Below are 26225 nucleotides of genomic sequence, written 5' to 3' on the forward strand. Positions count from 1 at the left end.
TCTGGGATGGGCACCAAAGCTACAGAGAAACCCTGTCTCGAAAAACCAAAATAAATAAATAAATAAATAAATAAATAAATAAATAAATAAATAAAAAGTTTCATGTTTCTGTGTTTAGTTCATCATCAGAAAATAGCCAAAACAGACAGAAAGATGACTGATTCTGCATTTCCAACTTCCAGATCTCTAAAAGGTTTATCAATTTGGTACAGGGTTATCAGATTTAGGAAATGAAAATAATACAGACAGCAATATTATACAGAAAGAAGCAATAATAATTCTCTTAAAATCAGAATGAATTGGTCATTATATTTGATCTGACAACCTAAATTCCTGGTACCTATTCATAAGCAGAACCCTAGCTGCATAGGAGTCTAGCAAATTATTTATAATTTCTAACTTGTACATCTACAATGAGGATGAGCAGGTTTGAGTGAACTAATCCATAGTATAAACCAAAGTCGTATTCCTGAGAGTGCCGAAGCTTTTCTGTCCATACATTTGTTGCCACCTGAATATTTTCATTTTACCTTGGTAAACTTTCTGAAATCTTGCCAATCTGTGATTCACTTGATTTAATTCAACTTCCACTTCGTAAAACTTAAAAATCTTCTCCATCAGGGAGGATAGAAATGACCATGGAGAACTTTGGGCATAGAAAAGTCTGGCACCAGGAAGAGAAAGGAGTTGGACACTGATCCATTCCAAGCTCCACTGGCTTGCTCCATTTGCACTGGACAAATACAGAACTCAAATGGAGAAACATTATCTTTTCTTCTTTCTTCTCCCCGCTGTGACACAAAAGATGTGTCCATTCTAAATTACTTAACCCAAGGTAGCATATGAGATGACATAGATCATTTGCACTTAAGTCAAATACATATGTCACAGCCTGAAACATGGATGTGAACATTGTTTGGATCCAAGTTCAAATTTGAGTTTTGAACAGTTGTCTTTTTTTCTGAAAAGTTGAACTTTTGACTAGAGGACTCTTTAAGTTGAGAACTCTGTGTATATTTTTCATGAGTGGAGGTGTCAAAATTTTGAATTCTGGATCTCTGCCATGCCGACTATTTCATCAGAAGAAATGGTAACCTCAGTAGGAAAAGAAACACTTCCTTTTTAAGGAGTCGCAGGTAACGAAAACTCACCATGAAAGTTTACATAAAGCCTCTGTTCAGGAAATCAGAAAGAGTTTTTTGGTCCCTATTTTTCTTTTGAAAGTTCTCTTTTGCATTTAAAGCAGCGAGGCCACTGGAGTTTCTAACCTACTGATTGTAACAGGAATCAGTAGCAATTAGAAACAGTGAGAAATTGAAAGAAGGGACCAAGGAAGCTGGTCCCCGTGTTATCCTGGAAGATTTTCCACAGAGCGATGGCATCAAGCTGTAGAAGCTTGGCTCTCTCAGTGAGTGCAAACAAACAGCCCTACTGAGATCAGTGTTGCTGTCTCCTCAACCTCTTTTCTCTCCAGGAGTGAGTGGGAAGTGGTGGTTGCTTTGGCAGAGAAATCTTATCAACAAATCAAGAAAGGATATTTGGCTAAAGGAAAATTGTTACAGCGAAATCATCTTTTCTTGAACTGTTTGTTCTAAAAGCAAATTGAAGGTAGCACAGCACCTTTGACAAGTGAACTGAGCTTTGCAGATCAAGTGGTAGGCTTCTTTTTGAAATACAGCAGATTTCTAAATTACTTTTATTTCAGAGGTAGGACAGGTACATTTTCTCTCCGAGAGTATACATTATTTTTTCTGAATCCTTACATCTGTCTCTCAAAAAGTATTTCATATTCAAAAGGCACAATAAACTCCTTACGAAGAATTTTTAGCATCTGTAAGTTAAGGGTCTTCAAGTGCTTTCATTAATTAAATTTGATTTTAAACATTTAATGATCTTTTAAAATACAGGAGCTACGTTGTACCTCTCAACATCACAAGGAAGAAATCTGATTCCAATCACTGTTATACAAAGTGAAAGACTCATCAACAGAGACAAAGTTAGAACCTCATTTTCAATGCTCTATATAGTTCATAAAAATATAACATGATGTTTCTGTGTAAATACTGTTATGCCATGAAATGAAACAAGAATGTGCAAACCGTTTTAACAGTTCCATGTTCCTCCTGCAAACATTTCTCTAATTAAACTGTAATCTAAATTCTCATATTTTATAGGATTTGATTTCCTCTGTGTGTTGACATGTGTAGTTACTTTTGCACATTGCATAATTAGGTGTTGATATTTAAAGTGACTACCAAATGAAAAGATTAGTTAATTTCACATGGTGAACACAAAAATGGAGGGTCCAGGTAGGCAAAAATTTTCTGGGATGGCTAAATTCCATAGCTAAAGTCTTGTGTTGATTTAGTAGTGGAGCATAGGCTGGTTACTTTTGAGCTTTCAAAAACTGACTGCCCAAGGATATTTTCTTGCTTTCTCAGGTACCGTGCAGTCTTTCATACGCAAGCATTCATCCATCTGGAGAGCTTTAACTTGTAGTTTCCACTTTCTTCGCAATCACACGTAAAACCCTGTGAATAGGCCCTAGGATTTACAGAGCTCGGCTTCGTGGGCCAAGCAGATCCTTTCAGCTCTTGGCTGTCAGTGTGTGAGCGTTCACCTCCGTGCTCAAGGAGTTTCTTGCAGCTTCAGAAGTCGAAGAGAGAGAAAAGAAGGCAAGAAGGGTGCCTTAGTCTAATGCAGATTCGTGAACTTCCCTCTAACAGAGAGGCAATCTCATCTCCTTTAGTTTTTCCTAATCAAGCTGTTAGGATGAAACGGGGACCTGTAATCTCACCAGAGTGAAATTGGGGTCATGCCATAGGCTAGCTGAGGGAGGGCTCTTTGGCATGTGATGTGTGGCCAGCACAACTCCTTCACCACATCAAATCTGCCATTTAATTACATTTTAAATCTCATTTGAAGTGTTTTTTTTATCATTATGGTAATTGCTCTGTAAATGTGCCCAGAATGAGACCTCAGACAAGTTTGCTGAGAAAATTGAAGACAAAGAAGATGAAACATTATCAACATTTGTTGTGGATTTAGGCAATGCAGCCTATGCAGTGAGAACAAAAATATTTTCCTGGATTCAGAGATGTGCTCCCAATAGATCAGTGGCTCTCAGCCTTCCTAATGCTGCAACCGTTTAACATAGTGAGTCGTGTTGTGGTGACCCTCAGCCATAAAGCTACTTTTGTTGATACTTCTGTAAAAAAATGACTGGTATTTACTACTGTTATGAATCACAATATAAATATCTGATATGTCATTCAAGCATCCAAAAAGCTTGTGATCCACAGGTTGAGAACTAGATTGTCCTGGGGCTCTTTTGCCTGTGGCTGTGTCCTTTCATCGACAGGGGAAGAAAGCTTCTCTGCTTTCCAGCTCAGGAGACCTTTATGTCCCCAGCCTCTCTGTCACCACTTTAATTTATATTTGCCAAAATTAATAATAAAATACTGGTCTTGTCCTTCCACCTCTTTGCATGCATGTAGAGCAGGCCTGGGTCTTTCGAATGAAAGATTGGATGGCCATGAAATAAAGAACACCTCTATCTTCATTCAGGGTCATTGAAAAATATCTCTCCTGCAAAATGTTCCTTTCTCTGCTATGGTGATTCACTCACCTCTTTATGGAGCACAGCTGGTTTCAAGTTTTCCTTTAAGCACATTCTTAATTATCTCCTACTTTGTTCTTGAGCTGTTTCACTGGGCCATGAGATAGAGAAAAGGTGGAGAGCCTATTTGCACTCTCCCTGAGGTTCAAGATGCTGTGTCCTTTCCTAGAGAGACCCCTGGATGAACTTGCCCCTTCTCTCAGGAATTACCCACTCAGTACTCTTTTCTTCATTTCCTAAGCACAGATCAGGGCAAAATGAAAAAAACAGCCAGGTTATTGTTTCAATGAGGTTACTGTCCCCAGTTTCTTTGTAACATCCAAGAACTGTCATTTAACATGTCCTCTTCTTAAAATCTGGCCATTTGGTACTTAGCATCACTGTAATTTCAAGATATATAAATAAGCAAAAGCATACTTTGGTCACATTTTCCAAGGTGCAATTCTTCCTCAGAGTTTCCCATTAAGGTAGTAATTGGGGGCTATGCTGCTTTATTGATTACTTGGATTTCTAGAAAATAGAAGTGACAGTAGGTTTCAGTGGACTACTATGCTATTTCTTCCTAGTCCTTCAGGAAAGTTCATAAAATTATGGGTAAATTTTGCATTTATGAATATTTGTATAGATTTCTCAGGAGAGAATCAATGATTTCCTCAAAGGAATTAATAACAGCCAGATGGTTAATATTAATGTCATAGATTAATATTTCATTCTAGGAACAGATAGCGGTCTTAAAATCACCAATAAGACATGTACATTCTTGAAATCAAGAGTTTATCATACAATATCACAAACTCAGGGCTAGGGATATACAAATCAGAATATTTATTATTTGTATTAGTTCTTTAGGGATTTCATACAACATGTTTTATAATATTCACTACTCCAACTCTTCCCAGTTCCTCCCTCTGCTTCCCACTTAGTTTTATTTTCCATCAAGGGCAATTTAAATTGCCCAAATATTCTTGTATGTGTGGCCTTTCACTGGAACCTAGCCGACCTATCAAGGTCTATAATCTTATAGAAAACTGACTCTTTCCCAGCAGCTAAAAATTCCCAATAACTCCCTGGCTAGGGGTAGAAACTTGTGCCCAATTGTCCTCCGCATGCTAGAATTTTGTGTGACATGAGATTGCACAGATTTTTTTCGTGGCATCGAAATCACTGATCTCTGTGAGTTCATGTGTACAGCTTTCATCTTGTGTTTCTGGAAGTTATGATTTTCTTGTGGTCACCCACCACTACCTGCATTCTTTCTGCTTCCTTTTCTGCAATGATCCCTGAGTCTTTGGAGTCGGTACTGGGGTATATATATTCCGTTAATGCTGAGCATTTTTCAGTCTCTCATTCTACACTTTGGACAGTTTTGGGTCTCTGTAGTGATCATCATCTATTGCAAACAGATGTTTCTCTGGTGAGGATTGTGAGATGCCTTAATCTATGGGTATAATGAAAGGTCATTAAGAGTTGGTTTCAATAATTCCCTTAAGCTCACTCAAGTTTGACATTACTGAGCTATGGACACAATACATGATCCCACCTCTTATGTCCAAGTAAAATCGAATGACACGTGGAAGACAGATGCTTAGAAAAGTATAGGAGAGTATCTATTTAATATCTTACTCCAGGAAACCACGACTAGGGGTTGAAAATTGCTGAGTTCTGGAATAGTCATTCTACCTTCACTCTTCCTTCAGATTCCTACTTTAAGCCACTCATATATCCCCTCGGATTGATAACACTTAAATAATGAGTCAGCATCAAATGTTACATTTTCTTTTCTAAGACAGAGCACGTGCCTTTCCACACATTACCATTGCATTCTGCAAGTCATATTTATGAGCTTTTGAAAATACAACTTTTCTTTTTGTGTGGGGGGGATTTCAAAACGGGATTTTTCTGTGTAATTCCTGTCCTGGAACTTGCTTTGTAGATGAGGCTGTCCTTGAACTCACAGAGATTCATCTGCCTCTGCCTCCCAAGGTCTGGGATTAAAGGCACATGCCACCACGCCCAGATGAAAATACAATTTTTCTATCCTTTATCTGTGGCCTTAGATTAAATCATTATCTTTTGTTTAGACTATTATTATATCTTGCTCACTTTTCTCCAGGTCTGCTGTTCTCACTGCTAATACACTGTTTTACTAATCACAAGATACTGCTTCCAAAACATAAATATTGATTTGATTGCATTAAACATCTTCATAAGATGAAAATCCAGAAAGTTAGCTGCAAAAACTCAAAAACTCCCACACAGCCTAGCCTCATCTATCTATCTATCTATCTATCTATCTATCTATCTATCTATCTATCTATCTATCTATCATCTATCTATCTATCTATCTATCTATCTATCTATCTATCTATCTATCTATCTATCTATGTACTATCTATCTACATATAAATACACATATACTCAAACACATGTGCATTTATGTACATAGAAATATTGTCATTTTTCTGCTACATATTACCTACCCCATAATACCCAGAGGTCTCTCCTCCAGTCACATAGTAACACAACCTACATGTGTGCTTATCTTATCCTATCTCACCTTGTTCTCAATTTTACTCATGCTTTTCCTTCTGCTTTCAATTCTATCCCCTACTTTTCTGGTCAGCACCTAATCATTTCTTAAGGCCATACACAAACATTCTGATTTTTTCTGTGGCAATCAGCCATCTTGTGGGAAAAGGTAATTGGTCTCATTTCCTATGGGAATATGGTCCAATTTAACATTACCACGTATTATTTGGTTTTTTATTTGCTTAAGAGTTGTTCAATAGGCTGATTAAAATACAAGAAATCCTGTGATTTTAGGAGGACATTCAGCCAAGGATTTGTTTATCTCTCATTTGCCTTTTAGTTTCCAAAAAGAACTAGATGAAAAGTCAGTGAATGAAAATTATACCGGTATTCATCAGAAAGAATCGTTTTTAGCCTTTCTATTCAAGAAACAGTAATAATTAGATATTATTGATGATAATTTCTTATTCCCTTGTTTGTGCTCTTTTTTCTGTTAAATTTAAAATTGCATCACACTAGATCTGAGATTCATGGCATTTCACCGCTGTCGGCGAAGAAAGAATGAAAAATTTTATCTATTGTAAAAAACCATGGCCATGACTTTGTTATCATGTTTCTTTGCTGATCACCACTGGGCTTCCCCATTTATACTCCAGGTCATTGACAATGATGTTATGAAATATAATTTCTCCTTTCTCAGAACACGATGACACAGATTTCTCCAATTTTCAAATAAGTAATATAATGTAATGGCCATTTAAGAATTCTTGAGGCATAAATTACCCTGTCAAAGCCAGATGTGAGTGTTCTAGTTCCTTATTAAAACTACAATATTTTTCTTGCTGGCATGAAAAGTTTTATCAAAACTTGGTCTGCCAGAGATTCTTAGACAAAGAGCATCATCTGATGACTGATGACTAAATGTCCCAAATGCCCTGTACCTACTTCAACAAAGTGGTCTAAGAAACTGTCTAGTATTTGGTATTCAACTGGATGTTTTGTCAGGGAATTGCAGTCCTATAATTGAAAGCTTATGAGGAGATATTTTCCCTCTGCAGTATAAGTTCTAGGAATGAAGATATATCACTTAGAATTTTATCTTTTTTTCCCATTTACATGTCTATCAGGAAATATTCCAATATGATATACCTTTATATTGCTTATGTGTATTCCTCATCTTCCTCCTTCTCCTCAGACATCCCTCCTTGTCACTGCCTTATTCCATGAGAGGACACAAAATGGACTAAAGACATTGGCCAAGCACCAAAAGAGTTCTATTTCCCCGAAGAAGGAATTTCTTATACTTGCTAGTAAACAGAAATTAACTCACCAAAGAACACAGGGGAATCAGACACAGTTATGTTGGAAGGACTTCAGTTAACATTGCGAGATTAGAACTCTCTTTAGTATTGAACACTGGTAAACACCTAGAGATGATTTTAAAGTTATTACCTTTAAGCTTTGGGATAAAGAGCACTCATTAGTGAATAGAAGGTTGTGTAGGGTGGGTTTGATTATATTTGAAGCTGAACTGTTATTTAAAGATGGAGACATGCTTAGAGTATTAAGTGTCTTAGCTGGTTTTATATCTACTTCACACAAGCTAGTGTCATCATAAAGGATGGAACGCCAAGTGAAATAAAAATGCCTCCGTAAGATGGGGCTATATGCAAGCCTGTAGAGCATTTTCCAAGATAGTTTTCAATGAGGGAGGGCCCAGCCCATTGTGGCTGGTGTCATTCTTGGGCTAGTAGTCCTAGATTCTCTAAGAAAGCAGTCTCAGCAAGCCCCAGGAAGCAAGCCAGTAAACAGGATCCCTCCATGGACTCGGCATCAGCTCCTGTCTCCAGGTTCCTGCCTTGCTTGAATTCCTGTCCATGCAGCCTTTAAAGATGAACTGCTATATGAAACTGTGAATTTTTTATCACAGTAAGAGTAACCCTAACTAAGACAATATCATTAGTCCACTCCAAACAGTTACCTTAATGTAGAATTGTTCTATTATTATGCAGGATATTGTGAAATGGTTTTTTTTCTAGAGATAAGAGATGAGAAATTTTTCTTGTTTTCTTTACATTTACATCTTCATGATTAAAACAAGTCAGAGGAAATTAGTTACATGGCTGCTATGATTTCTAGTGTATTATTAAAAATAATTATGGTACTTTGCCATATGTTCTTGCCTTCTTCTTAAATATTACTTTTGGGATGAGACTTAACATCAACTAATTGCTAACTTCTTATATTCAAACACAGTCTTTAAAGGAATAAATAACTTAATGACAGATTCTAGAAATAATCTTTTCTAACTTTTAACTCTATACATAATACAGATAAATGGCAATACAACTATAACCAAATGTGTCTTTGTTTATGAGAATATAGCTGGCTATTTTAGAATATAAATGTATCTGGTTCATCTACAAGCACTGAAATATATCAAAGAGCTGGAAACGTTGCTCAGTGGTACAGCCATTTCTTAGTATGCGTGTGGCTCTATGTTTGAACATCCACATCATAAAATTAAATTATAGTATTAATACTAAAGGAACTGTGAAAGATTTGGCTAACCATTCTGATTGAGAAAATATTTCAGTTGTTACTGATTGCTTTCAGAACAGCCTAGTAAATTTCTCAAATTTACTATCTACAAGTACCTTCATTTTTAAATTATGCCGCTGTGTTGCATGAAGCCAAATCCCAAGTTGTTTGTTTTGTATTTGATAAGTATGGAAAGAATTGGAGTTTGGCATACACAGAAATCCAGGTAGATGTGTTCTCTGAACTTGTCTCGGCCACATAGCAGCTATGGCATTGGGAAGAGTTATTTAACCTCCCTGAATTGTGATTTCCTCAGTTAGCAGAGAAGAAAATGTACTTCCGTGACTGGAGAGATGTCTCAGTGGTTAAGAGCGCTGGCTGTTCTTCCAGAAGACCCAGATTTGATTTCCAGCATCCATATGGCAGCTCACAACCATCTGTAACTCCAGTTCTAGGGGATCCAATGCCTTCTTCTGACCTCCATGAGCAGTGCCTGCACATGCTGCAATACATACATGCAGGCAAAACATCCATATACATAAACAGAAAACCTTGTCTCTAAGAAAATTACTTACAGGCTTGGCATAAAGGTTGTAGAAGATGTCAAGCATTCCCTGTTCTTTTCATCACTGTACCTTACTCCCCCTACCCTTAATGGCTCTGTCGCAATAAATATGTTTCAATGTTCAAAAGACTAGCTGGTCACTCTTAGAAATGGATAGTTATTTTCACTCAGGCTGATTACTTACCATAAAACATAGCACAGAACTAAAAGCACCTTCACCCCTGTAGGCTTTCTGTATAACGTTATCTCTATGATTTAACTGTGTAGTCTACTGTTTGTCTGTAGAGGCCTTTAAGACTACTGTTGGCAATGAATTTCTACAAGACGTCTTGTGTAGGAAATGTTTATCCAATTGTGAGCAATAAAGCAGTATAAACAATATCTGTAACAATGCTGCAGTTGTATATTGGTCTTCTATGTGGGCTTTAGATAAAGTGTTAAGATGAAAGCCCAGCCTGTCTTACATCTACTTCTATCATCCAGCAGCAGTCCTGTGAACCAAATTGATATCAACATTAATTTTTCACTGGGTCTATGACTTCCAGCTTTTAAAAGAATCCAAAGCAGTGTTATTCTGCTCACCCTTTCTCAAGAGATTGTGTTCTTTAGAACTCACACCTTTGTATTTTAGGAATGCCTAATGCAGTATATTTGACACGGGGAAATCAAATCTAAAATAGCATTTCTGGCTTTAAAACGATTTTATGAAGTGTTTTCCCTTGCCTGAAATCTACCTTAAAAAGGTAAGGCAAGAAAAAGATGAGATTGAGCCGTGTATTGCTTATTGCTATTGCTCATAAGTTCACAAGAAAATGCCTGCTTTGCTGTTCATGAATGGTCACAACTGTCGTCTAGATACCTGACCTCCTTTTTCTTTCTGCTGCAATTTTTCCTTAAAACTGCCTTCCCGATAATCATAGCCCAATAGTTTTTTTTTTATTGTTGTACTGGTTTCCAGGAAGCTGTAGTGAAATCTCATCTTTATAAGATCAAATATAATCACAGGCTACTTCCTGAAGAGTCAGTGGCTTCTCTGTACACTTTGAATTTCATCCGTTGACCTTCTTTGGCTCTTCCTCATAGCCTCTGCCTACAGGCATGACCTGCGTTTCTATGAACCTGGTATTCATTTTCCTTCAATCCTGTTTATATATTCCCTGCTAACAAGGTGAGAGACATGCCAGAAGGATGCAGAACAAGCCATTCAACTCTAATGAACACTCACTGGGTTAGACACTTGGCTGTTCTACCCACATCTTTACCAGATAGGATAAGCCAGATATTGTGGGCCTTCTTTATAGATGACATATAAAAAAAGACTTGAAAATATTTTGTAATTTTTCTCAAACTCTTAAAACATGAGTGACAGAAGTTAGAATCTAAAAATATCGCCCCACCAGTCTACTTCTCTGTGTAATCACATCAATCAAGGGCAACATTATCTCCTGCTGGAGTGGATGGACTGGACTATAAATGCAGTTCTTTCCTCTTTCATCTTCGACCTTTTGAAATCTCCAAAGAGCAGTTTCTTTAAAGCCTAAACCAGATAAGGTCACCACGTTACTTTATTACTATTTTTCATTTCTTGTTTTTAATTAAAAAATAGATTCATCTCAAATAAAATACATCCAGGCCACAGTTTCCTGGCCGTCCACTCCTCCCCACTCCTAAGTGCCCACTCCTCCAGTTCCCCTCCCCCTCCATCTCAATTAGAAAACAGCAGGCCTCCAAGAGATAACAATTAAACATGACAAAACAAAATACAATAAGACAAGGGGAAAAAAAACTCTTAATGAGACTGGAGAATACAACCCAACAGGAGTATATTTGACAAATAAGACAAATGAGTAAAAAAGACATACACTCTCAAAGTTAGGAATGCCAGAGAACAGCAAGGTAATAGCCACAACACATACACAGAGACCACTTGAGCCCTGTTTAGTTGATGGGATTGGCCATGTTCTCCTGGTGTCCTCCAACCCCTCTGACTACTACGATCTTTCTGTCCCCTATTCTATGGGGTTTCTCAACCCTGAGGGGAGGGACCCAATGAAGACCTCCACTTTGGACTTCATTTCCACTTAATGTCTGCCTGTGGGCTGCTCTCATCTTATACCAGAGGAAGCTTCTCTGATGACAACTAGACAAAGCACCAATAGTCCATCAGAACTTTTTTTTGGAAGTTGGGTCTACCCTAAGTCTCTGGGCTATTCAGTCTCTGATTCCTGGCCATCCAGGAAGTGTAGGGCATGGGCTTTCTCTCCTGGCATAATCCCCAAGTTAAACCAAAAATTGATTGACTGCTCACATGAGTTCTGTACCACCATTGCAACAGTACATCTTGCAGGCAGCACAGATTGTAGGTTGAGGGTTTTATGGCTGGAGTGAGGTCCATGTTTCTCTTTGGAGTACCTTCAGGCACTAAAGAGACTAGAACCTGGGGATGAAGGCTCCATGCAGGTAATAACTCAACATCTTTATGTTCAATGAGCTATGAGCAAGTTGTCCTAGGCAAAGGGGCCCTGCTGATCATTTTCAGAGTGCAAGCCTCTGCTCTAGCATCAGCCTGGGTTGTTTGGGGATCTCCTGGGGAATCCCTTGACAAACAACTCTGCTGAATGGAACCCAGTCATGCCACTGAGAGCCTTGCCTGGTTACAAGAAATGGCCAATTCAGAATCCCTATCCTCCAAATCTAGAAGTCCTCGCTAGGATAACCATCATAAATTCCAGGGAGTTTCCACTGCACTCAGTTTATGAGAAAAGCTGCAATAAACATGGTTGTGATGTGGACTTTCCCTTTGTATGCTGTGAATACCATTAATGAATGAAGAAACTGCTTTGGACCTATAGCAGAGAAGAACTTAGGTAGGTGGGGAAAACTAAACAGAATGCTGGGAGAAAGGAGGAAAAGTTAGAGAGGAGCCATGTAGCCCACCGTAGACAGATGCCACAGTAAGCCACAGCCACGTGGCTATACACAGGTTAATGGAGATGGGTTAAATTAATATGTAAGAATTAGCCAATAAGAATTAATGACTACTTTTATTTCACAGGGGCTTAGAATTAAATTGGGTCTAATTAAACTGTTTATCTGATCTTGAATTAGCTTTGATTTGTGAGATTTGTGATACCTATTGATAAAATTATTCTTTTCTTTTAGATTTTTTAATCTGGTAGAATACAGGTTTTTTATTTATTAATTAATTTTTCCAGCCCAATAATAGTTTCTACTCCGTCTCTCCTCTCCTCCCAGTCCCTTCCTCCAACCTCCCTACCCCACATCTACTCCACCTCCTTTCTCTTCAAACAATTGTAGGCCTACCCTGTATCTAGTTATAATAAGACTAAGCACCTCCTTTCCTATCAAGGCTAGATGAGGCAACCCAGTAAGAAGGAAGCAGGTAGCAGAGTCAGAGACAGCCCCTACTCTCACTGTTCGTAGTCCCATGAGAACACCAAGCTACACAAGGATAAGCAAGCTACACAGAAGGGACTAGGTCAGTCCCATACCATCTCTCTGGTTGGTGAATGAGAGTCTGTGAGCCGTTATGAGCCCAGGTTAGTTGATTCTGTGAGGTTTTCTTTGTGCTGACCTTGACTCTTTTGATTCCCACAATTCTTCCTTCCATCATCTTCTTCTACAGGATTCCCTGAGCTCTGCCTAATATTAGCTGTGGGTCTCTGCATCGATTTACATCAGTTATTGGGTGAAGTTTCTCTGACGATTGATGTGGGAGATCCTTCTGTATATGTGTTGCTTTTAGTGGTTGATGAATAAAGCTGCTTGGACCAATGGCTTAGCAGAGTAAACCTAGATGGGAAATCAAAACAGAGATAAAGAGAGAGAGAGTGGGTGGAGTCAGGGAGACTCCATGTAGCTACCAAAAGAGATAGATACCATATCCTTACCAGTAAGCTAAGAGACACTTGCATGCTTTTCACCTGCATTTATAGTATATCGGACCATGTCCAAAGTGGGCAGCTATCCTAAGGGCTATTGGCTGAAGGAGTTCCCACAGCAGATGATAACTGGACAAGGCAACAATATATGAGTATAGCAGAATATCATTAGGAATCGTTTCATTGACTTTTTAATTCCCAGTTACATCTGGTTCTATCCTAGACCTCTGGGCTGTTCAGTCTCTGGATCTTGCCCCTCCAGGCAGTGTCAGGGGTGGGTTACCGCTCATGGTATGGGTCTCAGGCTGAACCAGCCATTAATTGACCACTCTCATAATTTCTGTGCCACCTTTACTCCAGCATATCTTGTCAGCAGGGCAAAGGTTATGTGGCCTGGTGTGAGTTCAAATCCCTCCATTGGAAGCCTTGTTTGGTTATAGGAAATGGCTGTTTCAGGCTCTGTATACCCCATTGCTAGACTCTCCCTCATATTCCTGGGAGATCCATTGTACTAGGTTACTAGCTTGTTCCTCAAGGAAATGTAAATCAAAACAAATCTGAGATTCCATCTTATACCTGTCAGAAGGACTAAGATCAAAAGCACAAGTGACAGCTCATGCTGGAAAGGAAGTGGAGCAAGGAACGCACTCCTCCGCTGCTGGTAAGAGTGCAAACTTGAACAACAATGTTGGAAATCAATATGGCAGTTTCTCAGAAAAGTAGGAATTGACCTACCTTAAGACCCAGCTATACCACTCCTGGACATATACCCAAAGGATGTTCTATCATATCACAAAGACAGTTGCTCATTTGTGTTCATAGCAGCTTTACTTGCAATATCAAAAACTGGAAACTAGAAATAACCTAGAAGTTCTTCAAAGGAAGAATGAGCAAAGAAAATATAGTACATTTCCACAATGGAGTATTACTTAGCTGTTAAAAACAATGACGTCATGAAATTTGCTGGCAAGTGGGTGGAAGTAGAAAACATCATCCTGAGTGAGGTAGCCCAGACCCAGAAAGACAACCATTATATTATATATTATATACTCGCTCAAAAGTGGATATTAGCTGTAAAGGATAACCATGCAATATGGGATTGCTTAAGGCAGTCTGACAAATGAGGTTTTGCTCAGTTTCCTCCAGGAGTAATCCACCCTGGGCCTGGCATTTTCAAAGATTAGATTTGGAAATAAAGCTTTGCACCTGGGAATGTACTGAGGCAAGAAAGCTTATCCCTTCTCTCCGCTATTCTCATGCTGAAAGTGTGAGAATTTTCAAGTGAGACATGAAAGCAAAAACAACAAACCCTGCAGGATAATAGCCTCAGAGGACGTTAATAACAGCCTTTTTTTTTTAAAAGCAAAGCTTATAGACTCCTAAATCTGTAGCCCAGCATTTAAGGCACATTGCAATGCAGTAGACCTGAAAACACACTCCTTAGTTACCAGGAGTAACCTGGCTCTGAGCCAAACAAGTCTTTAAATTGACTCTTGTTTCCTTCCCTTGGGATGACATTCTGCTGCTTCAAACAGAATTGCAATGGACACACATGGAAGAGAAACGAAGCTACTCCTAATAGTGTCTCTCTCCTCAAGTCTGTGTCCTGATCTAGCTAGGAACCTTAGGTGGCTAGGTTAAAGACCTTAAAAGGTCAAAACAGTCCAATTGCTTCATATGGATAACTTGGCAAAAAGTTTATTTTTTACTAATTCTAGTCTGCTGTTCAGTTAATACCAGACTGATATATTTCTAACATGCAGGCAAAATAAATCACTAAAAGGGATTTGCAAACGCCAGACCAACTAGGTTCTTTCATTCTGCTTGGCAGGCACATGTTTAAAGATCAGCTGCTACAGCATGGCCGTTGCACATATCAGTTTACAGTTGTGGTTGTGACAGAATTCAAGAGACCTTGTGATGCCCAAGGCAGAGAAAATCTTAGCATAGGAGAGGGAAGTTATCACAAAGTCCTACCCGTACCTGAGGAGTTATCAGCAATTTCTGGTGGTAGAAGGATAATCAGTTTTCCTCAAGGTTGTAGGTGTTGAAAAGCTACCCATGCGCCAGTAGATGGTCCTGCACCCATACACCTACGGGCAGCACTAAGTGGAGTCTAAAAGTTAGCCCACTCTAAGTTGGCTCAAAAATTAGCACATGAAATTAGAAGGCAATAGTGCTGGAGAGTATTGGGGAATAAATGGAGTTTAGAGAATGAGGGTTAGACTTAAACATTTTAAAGCTAAGTAACTTTAAAAAATAATGTTGCCTTTGGTGGTGTGGACACAAGAACTGACCCCAGTGGTGAGGATGAGGGAGAGCTGGTCCCACCCCTCATGGAGGGGGTATCCTGGTAGAGGCCAGGGACTAGCAATCCAGCTACCAGCCAGGCCAACATTCAGGGCTTTGTGTTGACCCACCTCAACATCTACCCCACCTATGACCTGCTGAAGCACGTGAAAGGATTGGACCTGCAGAATGATAGTCACAGGATCTCCTTGACTTGGGGCAACAACAGAATACTCAAGAGCAGTTTTGGTGACAGTCCAGTATTGATAGTGTTCCAGAAGCCTTAAAACAGACCAATGACTCACTGCAATGAACATTTACAAGTCAAGTTGCTCGGAAAAAAGAATGTACTGCATGACACCCCGCATATCACAGCTCTCAATGTGACTCCAATGAACGAATAAGTGATGTATATTGCTAAAGACAGAGAAACGACATGATTTTTTTAATTTTAATTTCTATTTTTATTCATTTTCTTTTGGCAGGGAAGTGATAATGTTGGACAGTGTATACTGAAGGACTGGAACTTGAGTAGTATGGGATACATGATATGAAATTCCCAAAGAATCCATAAATTTTTTTTTTTTTGGTTTTTTGAGACAGGGTTTCTCTGTGGCTTTGGACCATAAAAAAATTTTAACTCTCAATGAAAATATCGAGTTCATTTCTGTTCTCATCCCACGATGGTGTGTTTGTGTAGCTGTCTTTGTGTGTCTACACTTGGAAAGTTCAGCAATTTACAGCTAACATTGAATGAAGGATGGAACACAATCAAACTAAAGGAATTTTATGTGCTTGCTACTGTAACTTCTCTAAAATAGTAAAACCCTTTGGAAGCACTTGTGTTGGAGAATACTGCTTCACATACAATGCATTTCTCTTCAAGTTTGTGGAACAATCTACTCTCTTTGATGAACTCAGAACCATCATTATGCTTAATAATTATTTTGCTTGACTATAAAGCCAAGTGATGTTTCCCATAATTATTACTCATACAGAGAGCCCCACTGTATGAGCCCAAGGCTCCCAATTCACAATGTTCTCAAATGATTAGCCCATAAGGATAGCTTCTGCCCTGTTTTGGATATTGTCTCTGACTTTTATACACACTTGGAAATCAGGTCACTCTTCACTCTTAGTAAGCTGTAAGAGTAACTACTGTTCTTTTAATTATTTATACCCTAAGTGCTCTCACAAAACATCAGAGGCAATGTAGCCATAATGAAATTTTTAGAGCAATAACAGCCATTTGTTTTTAGTGTTTCTGTGTTTATTTCCTCAGTTCTCCATGATCTTGAAGTTGGAGAATGTTATTTGCCTAGTGAATTAATATATTTTAATTAATAATCCATAATTGTATTTATCTACAGAGTTCAGCATCATGTTTTAATAGCAACTCAATGACCTAGCTTGTTTATATTTTTTTGTGAAAAATGCTTTACTGTACTGGACAGCTTAAAATACCTTTAAAGTTTATTGTTCATGTCCACTGAAAGCTTTGTTTCATTTTTTCAGCATCTCCTTCTTCCTGTATGCTCCCTCAGCTAACACTTGATAACTGTGACTTTACTCTCAACTATGATTTCAGCCTTTTTACATTGCTTTATGTATAAATGAGATCGTGTAATAATTCTCATCCTATTTGTATGTCATTTCACTCAGTATGTGTTTGTCTTCTAGGTTCATTCATGTTCTAGTCAATGATGAGGTTGCACTTCCTTTATGTGTGAATACTACCTCATTGTATCTAGTACCATGTTTTCTTTGTGTAATCATTGACTCATAAAGAATTACAGTATGTTCATGTCTTAACGCTTTCTAAATAGTGCACAGTAAAATGAAGACACAAACGTCTCTTTGGCGCATGGAATCTATTTCCTTTGCATATCTGTCCAGGGGTTGGATTGTTTATTCATATGGTAATTTTGTGTTTTACTTGTCTCGGTACGCTCCATACTATTGTTTTTATGGTGGCTGAATAAATATACTGAATCCTATTAAAAAGAAAATTAATTCTATATACATAGGTAAGAAAATGCCATGATTTAAAATAGTCTAGTCGGCCGGGCGATGGTGGCACACGCCTTTAATCCCAGCACTCGGGAGGCAGAGGCAGGTGGATCTCTGTGAGTTCGAGACCAGCCTGGTCTACAGAGCTAGTTCCAGGACAGGCTCCAAAGCCACAGAGAAACCCTGTCTCAAAAAACCAAAAAAAAAAAAATAGTCTAGTCATCCATTGCTTGTGATAATAAAAAGGAGAGTACAACACTGTTACTATCTTCATTCTTCGTGTTTCTTCTATTAAAAATGGTATAACATTTAATAATCTTCCACAATTGCCTTATTGCTTATAAGCATCAAAGATCATTCTAGATGTTGAATGACATAGTTAAAATATTTAATAATCTTGCCTTTGTACTTTCTGTTACAAACTTTTATTTTCAATCACTTTCTAAGTAGGTTTCTCACCTATTTAATTTAGGGAACTTGATTGATTCAATTTCTCCCTACCACTCATTTTCCATGCCATTAAGAGACCGCAATTTATTCCCACAGCTCATAAATTAAGCTTCTTTCACATTAATGCCCTTTCCACACTAGTCTCTCTACCTGGAATGTCTTCTTCCCTGTTTTCTAAATTCCATCTATTTCTTCTGACTCGAGACGCATCTCATCATTTCATGAAGTCTTGTTTTTATCTCTTGGTTTCCATCTGGACCTCCTTGTAATAGAAGGCCTTCTATTGCCTATCATTTATTAAAGACTTGTGTTCTAGATGCTGTGCAAAAGATTTTACAAAATTGCTCCCTGGAGCATCTGAGAAAACACCCCAGCTATTTAGGTATTGTTTAATATTTAGTGAAGCCGGAGACATGAAAGGGAACAAGGAAGAGGAAGAATCAAACTTATGCCTATTTAGCTGCTTTGCCTTATGCTTTCCTTGGGTGCTGGAAAGAGAGAATTTATAACAAGAGATTAGACTCCCAGGGAAAGAGGGCATGTAGTATTTCCAAAATTCCTACCTGAAGTAGCATACCCACTCACTGATACTGTAAACCCTGGTCAGATTTCTTATATAATGCCTGAGCCTTCTTGGTGCTCACTGATGAACTTTCTACATAATTATAGAGAGATTTTATACAAATTTACTTTCCAGGAGTGCATAGCATTTTTCCATTTGCACTTACTTTCTCAACTTCATGTTTCTTCTCTTTGTATCTCCATCCACCGCTTCAGTTCTATTTAACACACTGCAGAATATGATCACGTCCTTCTTGGAGTACTGAAAACAATAATAGTTTTTGCTACCTGACAGCAATGTTATATTTACTGAAATTCATGTGGGAGTATTATTAATAGGAAAAGTTACCACCAGTTATTTAAAAGCTCAGAGGAAATGTACCCTTATGGTTAAGATCATAACTCCTGAAGTATAAGTATCTAGGTGCAAAATCTTACAGCTGTTTGTTAGCTATGTGATCTTGGGCATTTTTAACAGTGCTGTAAAATCATTCTCTTACATAGAAAATGAAGATAATAATGGTGTTTGCTATTGAGTATTATTGAAAAAATTAAATAAGATTCTGCATATACAGTTCATTGAGCTGTGCCTAGTTCATCATAAGTCTTATGTATGTTGCTGTTGCTGTTTATATAGATAATATTTTCCACTATTCACTAGCTATTGTTTTGCCTATAGAAATACAATCACAATGAGAACAAAGAAAAGCCAGTTATCCCGAAATGGTTGTAGTACCTATGACTTGAGTGATTTTTTTTCTGGTTAGTTCAGAAAGGAAATGAAACTAATATTTTCTATGAAAAGTGTCTTGTATTCAGACTGATCATCTTCTGATAATCCTATTTATTTTCTTTACCAACTTGTTGCTTTTCTATATCTCCTAAGTCTAATACCAGCCTAAGGCCAGTGACCTCCTGATAGCTTAACTCAAATAGACTTATGTCTCATCCTACCTGCTGCATCTATGTTTCCTCTCCACCTAAAGTTCACACTACCTGATGGTCGTGAAAAAATCTCCATTATAACCTTTAAGAGAGAATCCTGTGTCCCCCAACAATATTCACTTCAGGTTCAAGACTGTGTGTGAGTCCTATAGTTTGACAGATTGAACACTAGTCTGCCGTCCCAAAGGAATATGACAGAACTCTGCTTATATTGATATTTTACGTCATTGCTGATGAAACTAATTGCCCCAAAGGTCTTGTAAACAAAAGGATCAATCAGTGGGCTATTTTCTGTTCTCCTAGCAGAGATATTTTGTAGTAAACAGACAATTTCAATGTACTTTTCTGAACGGTGTGTGGCAAAATGAAAAATCTAGTTAGAATTTCATTTTTCACTCAAAACAAGGGATCCGTGTGAGGAAATATTTTGTGTGGGGTTTTAATCAAATATATTCGTACTATCTCCCAGCCTTCTTTTCTTTCACCAGTGCAGTTTCCTTTTGAAGCTTCAATAACTACTGTGGATTTCATCAAATGCTCATACACAATATGTTAGGAAAAACAGAATAGAACCTGGCAAAGTGAAGAAAACTGGATCAATTTCCCAGTTGTAACATTTGCCAGATAAGTGACTGTAAGCAAGTCAGTTAAACTTCTCTTATCTGTGACACATAGAAAATGAGATGTGCTTCACCAGGAGCCAGGGCTAAGGAGAAATAACTACGGTGATAGACTCATAAGAACTCGGTGACACACAGAGCCCTTATGGCACCTTTATAACTTGTTGTTCTACACTATCATCATGCCATAGAAAACTGTAAGTGACGTAAGTTTTACCTTCCAACACTAACACAGTATCTCAGGCAGTGTTCCTTGCTGAAAGGAGGAATTTTGTTCCTAATGTTTATGAGATTTGTCAAGAATTCCTCATCAATATTTAGTTGATCATATAAATGAATTAAAAGAAAAACACACACTTGGTGTTTAAAATTAAAGACAGAACTATCACTTGCATTCCTTCCATCTTTCCCATGATGCCAAGACTAAACAAATAATTGGTACTAGATAAATACTTGCTTATTCATTTTGTGTTCCTTTCTTTGTTAATGCAACAACAAAGATATTTATATGCAGTAGACTTTACTCAGTCATGAAAAAGAAGAAAATTAGCACATTAATGAATCAGCATTCTGTTTGCACCTCAGAATTCCTCACTTATTCAGCAAAGAAACATGTTGATGGTTTCCCATTGCATATGAGTTTAAGTAACTAGCAATTAAGACAGGGTCTTTGCTATCAGGGCAAGATAGAAAAAATCAAATGTGTGATTATTTATATACTTAGGATGTTTACACAGTCATTCCATTGGTTAAATTATTTTCTGTAGCTAGGGTTGTATCTCTGTGGTGGAAGAGGCCTTACATATGTTATGCCCTAAGAATCAGCTCAGTTCCAGAGAGAGAGAGAGAGAGAGAGAGAGAGAGAGAGAGAGAGAGAGAGAAAGAGAGAGAGAGATAATATGTTAGTTTCCCTGAATATCATGCACAGGATTTGTTTTGGTTCCCTGAATGCATCCCCTGGGGGAAAGAAAAACTTTAGGTGGTTTGCAAACAAAGGGAGAGAGAGAAGTGAAGTAAGGCAATGCTCACAAAATTAGGTCTGGTATTTACCCTAACTTCAATAAGCTCACCTTTCTCTTTTGCTGAAGAAATGGCAAATCAGGTCTACCATATAGATTTAGAAAATGGAGAAAAAAATCTAAGTATGGTGTTGCATGCATGTAAAAATATAATTTTGAAGAATGAGAAAAAAATTATGTGTCCTAGCTCAACCTGGGCAACATAGTGAATGTGTGTGTGTGTGTGTGTGTGTGTGTGTGTGTGTGTGTGTGTGTGAGAGAGAGAGAGAGAGAGAGAGAGAGAGAGAGAGAGGGAGAGAGAGAGAGAGAGAAATATGTTCCAGTGTCCCATAGAGACTGAAAGAGAAAAAAGAAAATCCTGGAAATGCTGTCTATCTGATTAAGCTCCATGCAGCAAGAAACTCATGAATAATTTTCTACTATATTTTCTAGTTTGTAAATCCAGCTATAACATCCCCAAACAGCCCCAAGTTTTATGTGATAAGTATAGATGTTCTTCCATCTGTTTTATTATTTTCCTTCCTTTAGCATCTGAGTTCATGCCATCTATATTCCTCTTCCAGTATATAGAGTCCAACAGGGCTACTTTGACTGCCAAAAATAGTGACAAGAAACATTCGTGGTCCATCTACCTTATTTCTGCAGCTCTCAAACTTCTGCATTTCAAGTGAATGTGACCGGAAACAGGAGACACGTCTTTAGAATTATTATCATGTTATTGCTGCCACTTCCCTCTTTACTGCAGCAGCGCATTTAATTAAATTTTAGAAAGAGTTAGAGATGGGGGGCGGGGAAAAAAACTTTTTAAGCCACACAGATCAAGCTGATTTTTCGGAGCTTCAGAATGAATTTTTAAACTTGTTGAAGAGAAGCATACAAATCTGTAAGAGCAAGTCAAATAATGTACAAAGCCTCCATTCATTGTGTAGGCAGAATGGAATGCTGGAGCCCGGCAGCTCTCTAAGGAATGTTCCTTTGGCTTCGACTGTTCTGCTGGGAACAAGGAGGGAAACACATATATAAAATGGATTTCTAATGTCTCTAGCTTATTACGGTAAAATGATAAGAAAAGTTGGCTGTTTAATACAAACTGTCAGTTGCATATTCCAGGCCTCCATTCTTTGAGGTCCCTCCCACATCCACACGCCTGGCTACCATTTAGCCAGCAGTACAATGTGGCTGATTATGATTATTGACTGTCCAAGCCTGTGCTCTTAAACTCATTCTGCCGACAGAATGTAAGCAAAGTTGGCATTTTAAAGCAGGGCCCATTCCATTTCTGGGTTGTCTTAGGTTTGCTATGCAACAGGATAAGTGCTGTAGTCCCCGGTTCAAGCTGAAAATGTTGCACAGGAAGACATATCATGTAAAGGTCAGATTCTTATATTATGATGTCTTTTTATTTCTGTCTATACAAATGAAACTTAATGCATACCTCTTTTCTTAACTTACCAAGGTCCTAACTTGCCAAGGACACTTTTTACCTGCTGAGCCTGAAACTATGATGATATTCTTAAATGATGTATCAAATGCTTAATAATCAATGCATGGTGTTGTAATATGGGTATGATGCTATAACACTAAGGGGAATTTAATGTATGTTTCCAAGAAGATGTTCTTGTCTCATAGAGTCCCATTAATGTGTTGGTGTTGTGGACTATGTACAACCTTTGTTATCCTTTTTTTCCATGCTTTTATGGTCACAGTCAACACAGTGGATTCATAGGTGCTTTGAAAGTACAACTCGACTCACATTGTAATGAAATGATTACCACTGGGATCTCCTTCGTCATGTTATTTTATTTCATGAAACATATATATTTGTGTTTATCAGAATATTTCATTCATGGACTAGAAATTTAACTTATGAAATGTGCTATAAATGTATTACTTCTAATTCATAAAATAAGAAACACATTTATTACATCTAATATGGCATTTATTCTTATTCTCCATAATAACTTCATGAGGCAGGACCCCAAGAAAAATGACTCAGGGTGTATTCTGCAAATTGTAAAATTAGAATTTCTTTGAACTAATAAGTTCTCCAAATTTACATTCACAGCTAGTCTCTTTGTTTGATAATTCTGAATGTGTTCTTCCTGCTGTTTGGTAGGATCTCCAAGGTGAAATTGAAGCTCACACGGACATCTATCACAATCTCGATGAAAATGGCCAAAAAATCTTGAGGTCCCTGGAAAGTTCAGATGAAGCAGCCCTGTTACAAAGACGTTTGGATAACATGAATTTCAAGTGGAGTGAACTTCGGAAAAAGTCTCTCAACATTAGGTAGGCAAAAATTGGGGTGGGCTGGGGGGATCCAGATGTGAATAAAGATGACAAAATTCTCCTCATTTTCCTAGCACAGGTAGCTAATGTCTCGTATGTTTATGTAAATCACCCAATTTCAGAATGATTCATTTTATTTTGAATAAATGAATCATTCATTTGCTTGGCATGGAAATGATACTTGAGGGTTCAGGTTAGATTAAAATGGGACTGTTTCATAACCACAGGAGAGATGCATATTAAGACATTAGAGTAAATTTAAATGGGGAACACAGCGATCCTAATTTCAGAGTTCTCTCTTGGCTTATCACAGTGTCATACAAAAAGCAATAAAATTAGTGAATGTTTGTTATGGAATTCTCTTTGGCATTACACTGAACGCATAACCAAAGGACATCCTTTAAAAGGCAGAACACATTATAATTAACAATTTAAAGACACCCTCTCCAGAGTTCCTGCAGCTAAGGAGATTATAACAATTTTTTATCATTTGATCTCTTAGATTTTGTTGAAGCATATCGCCTGTAGGTACACTAAACTTTTTGATTTTCTGCCTTCTTTGTCCTGTCAGTCTGCTTTGAGAAATGAATGACTATATCTTGCATCATTGCTAAAGAAGGTAAAGGGAAGCGCTAGGGTTCTTTTTGTGGCTCGTATAAGCATATGGGGGACAAAAGAGCAGAGCTGAGCTGCTAAGTGCCCAGTGGTACCCAAGGAGCTGGGAAATGCACAGACGAGAAGCAAGCTTCTCACTTTCTATTTGATTGGGTTTCCTAATCCACTTATTTTTAGGCATATTTTTGTACTCTCAACAGTGGCTATGAAAGGAGTGGTCATGAAGAGAGGTATAAAAAGACAAGTGAGCTTAATAATAGTTAGAATGAAATGTATCCAATAGCGGGAGTAGTTACTAGCCTGAGGTAGTATGACTACAAACAAGCATTTTGCCCCTTCTTTTTAGTCGGCCTAAATTGTCTGCAATTCCAACAGACAACCCTCATACCGAAGAGGAACACCAGATTTTATTAAGTTGAAACCACCGCTGTAAAAACTCTACCCACAATAAAATAATAATAATGCTAGTAACTAATGCAGGCTATGTGTTATGTTCCGTCCACTGCTCTAAGCATTTCATAGTGTTTGGCCCCTGTGATTCTTTCAGCAATAGTGAAAGGTAGATTTCCTTCTAATACTTTCTTAGCATTTGAAGCAAATGAGGGGCAGAGAGGTTAAATAATATTCCAAAAGTGACCCAATTAGTAAAAAGCATCTTTAAGACCTATTCACAGTGAGTCTAACTTTATCATATAAGCTTTTCATCATCATAGTATTGTGTAGGGTAGAATAAAGCAATTTTCACTAATAAAGACATCATTATTTAAAAATTGATTTGAATAACAGATTTCGAAGAACAGAAGAGAACTGCTTTTGCAAGGCTTTCCTGCAAGCTTGCACGCAGTCAGCATCCTAGAATCTCAATATTTATCTCAATATTTTGTCCATGATTTTTTTAAATCTACATGTTAGTGATAAGTTGGAGGCAACAATGGGATATGGTATTTTCAAAAATAGAGAGGCTTACTTGCTGTCTATATTTTAACCTTTTAATCAGGCCAAAATATAAAATGGCAATGGCCACATTTGTAACATCGGTCCTTAAAAAGAATAAAACATGAGGAGAAAAAAAATGTTGCAATGAGTGAAAAAAGAAAACATAATTGCCTTTTTGCAGGAAAGAAAAGGAAAGGGGCTAGAACTGAAAATCTCTGGATACCTTTTCTCTACTGCATGTGAACTTAATGAAAAAGAATTGGAGGCGGCATACAGCATTTCAGGCAACATATGAGCCCTTTGTTTTCAGAAATTTTCCATATGTCAACTGTTGTCATCTAATTCTTACTGGCATTAATCAAGCAAAAACCAGTTACCTTACCTTATGTACGGTGCTATGAATTCTGCAATTGAAATCGTCTGATCAATGGTCTTAGCTTTTAAAGAGGTCTCTGTGATATTGTAGTTCCTCAGTTATAGGAAGCAAGTAATTCTTCACATCCACATGCGTTAGTTTAGTGTAATACGTGACTGGAATGGGGTATCCCACATTCCACTGCAGAGGCACCGCAGAGATAGTAATTGGGGACATTATGCAATAAGAAAAAAAGGAAGATTAAAATGATTGTCCCTTCGGGTATTTTTCATCTTGAATGTCACTACAATTTTTTTTAAAAAAAATATTTCAAAATATCCTGGGAAAACAACACTGTTTCTGCAAACTATAGCACATTATATACTAGAAAATGTAGTGGGCTTGTTGTTTCATGAGGGCTTCTGAAACCATTCATGTATTTCAAACAAGAAGAGCAAACGATACAGAAATATTCTAACTAGGACACAATTTCTATCACATTACTCCTTTGTTCAAAAATTGTGGACTTGTGCACACATCTTGTTTATTCCTTTTCTTCCCTTTTCTGTTCTTCCTGTGCCCCATCCCGACTGTGTTTCTTTCTCACCAAGCAACATTTTCGCCGCTCCCAACATAGAACTCTAAAGCTACTAGATTCTGCTTTCTAAAACAGTCTTGATTTCTAGCAATTTCCTGTCTCTCGTGAGAGATGTGTATGGAAATATACTGGTTCTCATGCTTGGAACATAACTCTCTAAATTTTGACTCAAATTCTACAACAGGTGTTTCCCATATGGGCTGTTCTTTACCAGTTCTTTCCAGGACTATTCACTATTCTAATTGACATTTGAAGGACTAAGTATGGCTCAGTGATGGAGTGCTCTTCTAACATGAACAAGATCTTTGGTTTAGCCTGCAAAACATACGAGAGAGAGAGAGAGAGAGGAAGAGAGAGAGAGAGAGAGAGAGAGAGAGAGAGA

At 37.8% G+C, this 26225-nt stretch overlaps 1 protein-coding gene across 1 annotated transcript in view; it reads left to right on the top strand.

Moving 5' to 3' along the window:
* Dmd (dystrophin) overlaps window positions 1–26225 on the top strand; it is a 1456297-nt gene that overhangs the window by 1035394 nt on the left and 394678 nt on the right. Inside the window, exon 43 of the mRNA XM_026777353.1 lies at window positions 23167–23339. Coding sequence (XP_026633154.1) covers window positions 23167–23339 — 173 coding nt within the window. The remainder of the gene's footprint in view (window positions 1–23166; window positions 23340–26225) is intronic.

The sequence above is a fragment of the Microtus ochrogaster genome, unplaced genomic scaffold (genome assembly GCF_000317375.1).
Source record: "Microtus ochrogaster isolate Prairie Vole_2 unplaced genomic scaffold, MicOch1.0 UNK58, whole genome shotgun sequence".
Lineage (NCBI taxonomy): Eukaryota > Metazoa > Chordata > Mammalia > Rodentia > Cricetidae > Microtus > Microtus ochrogaster.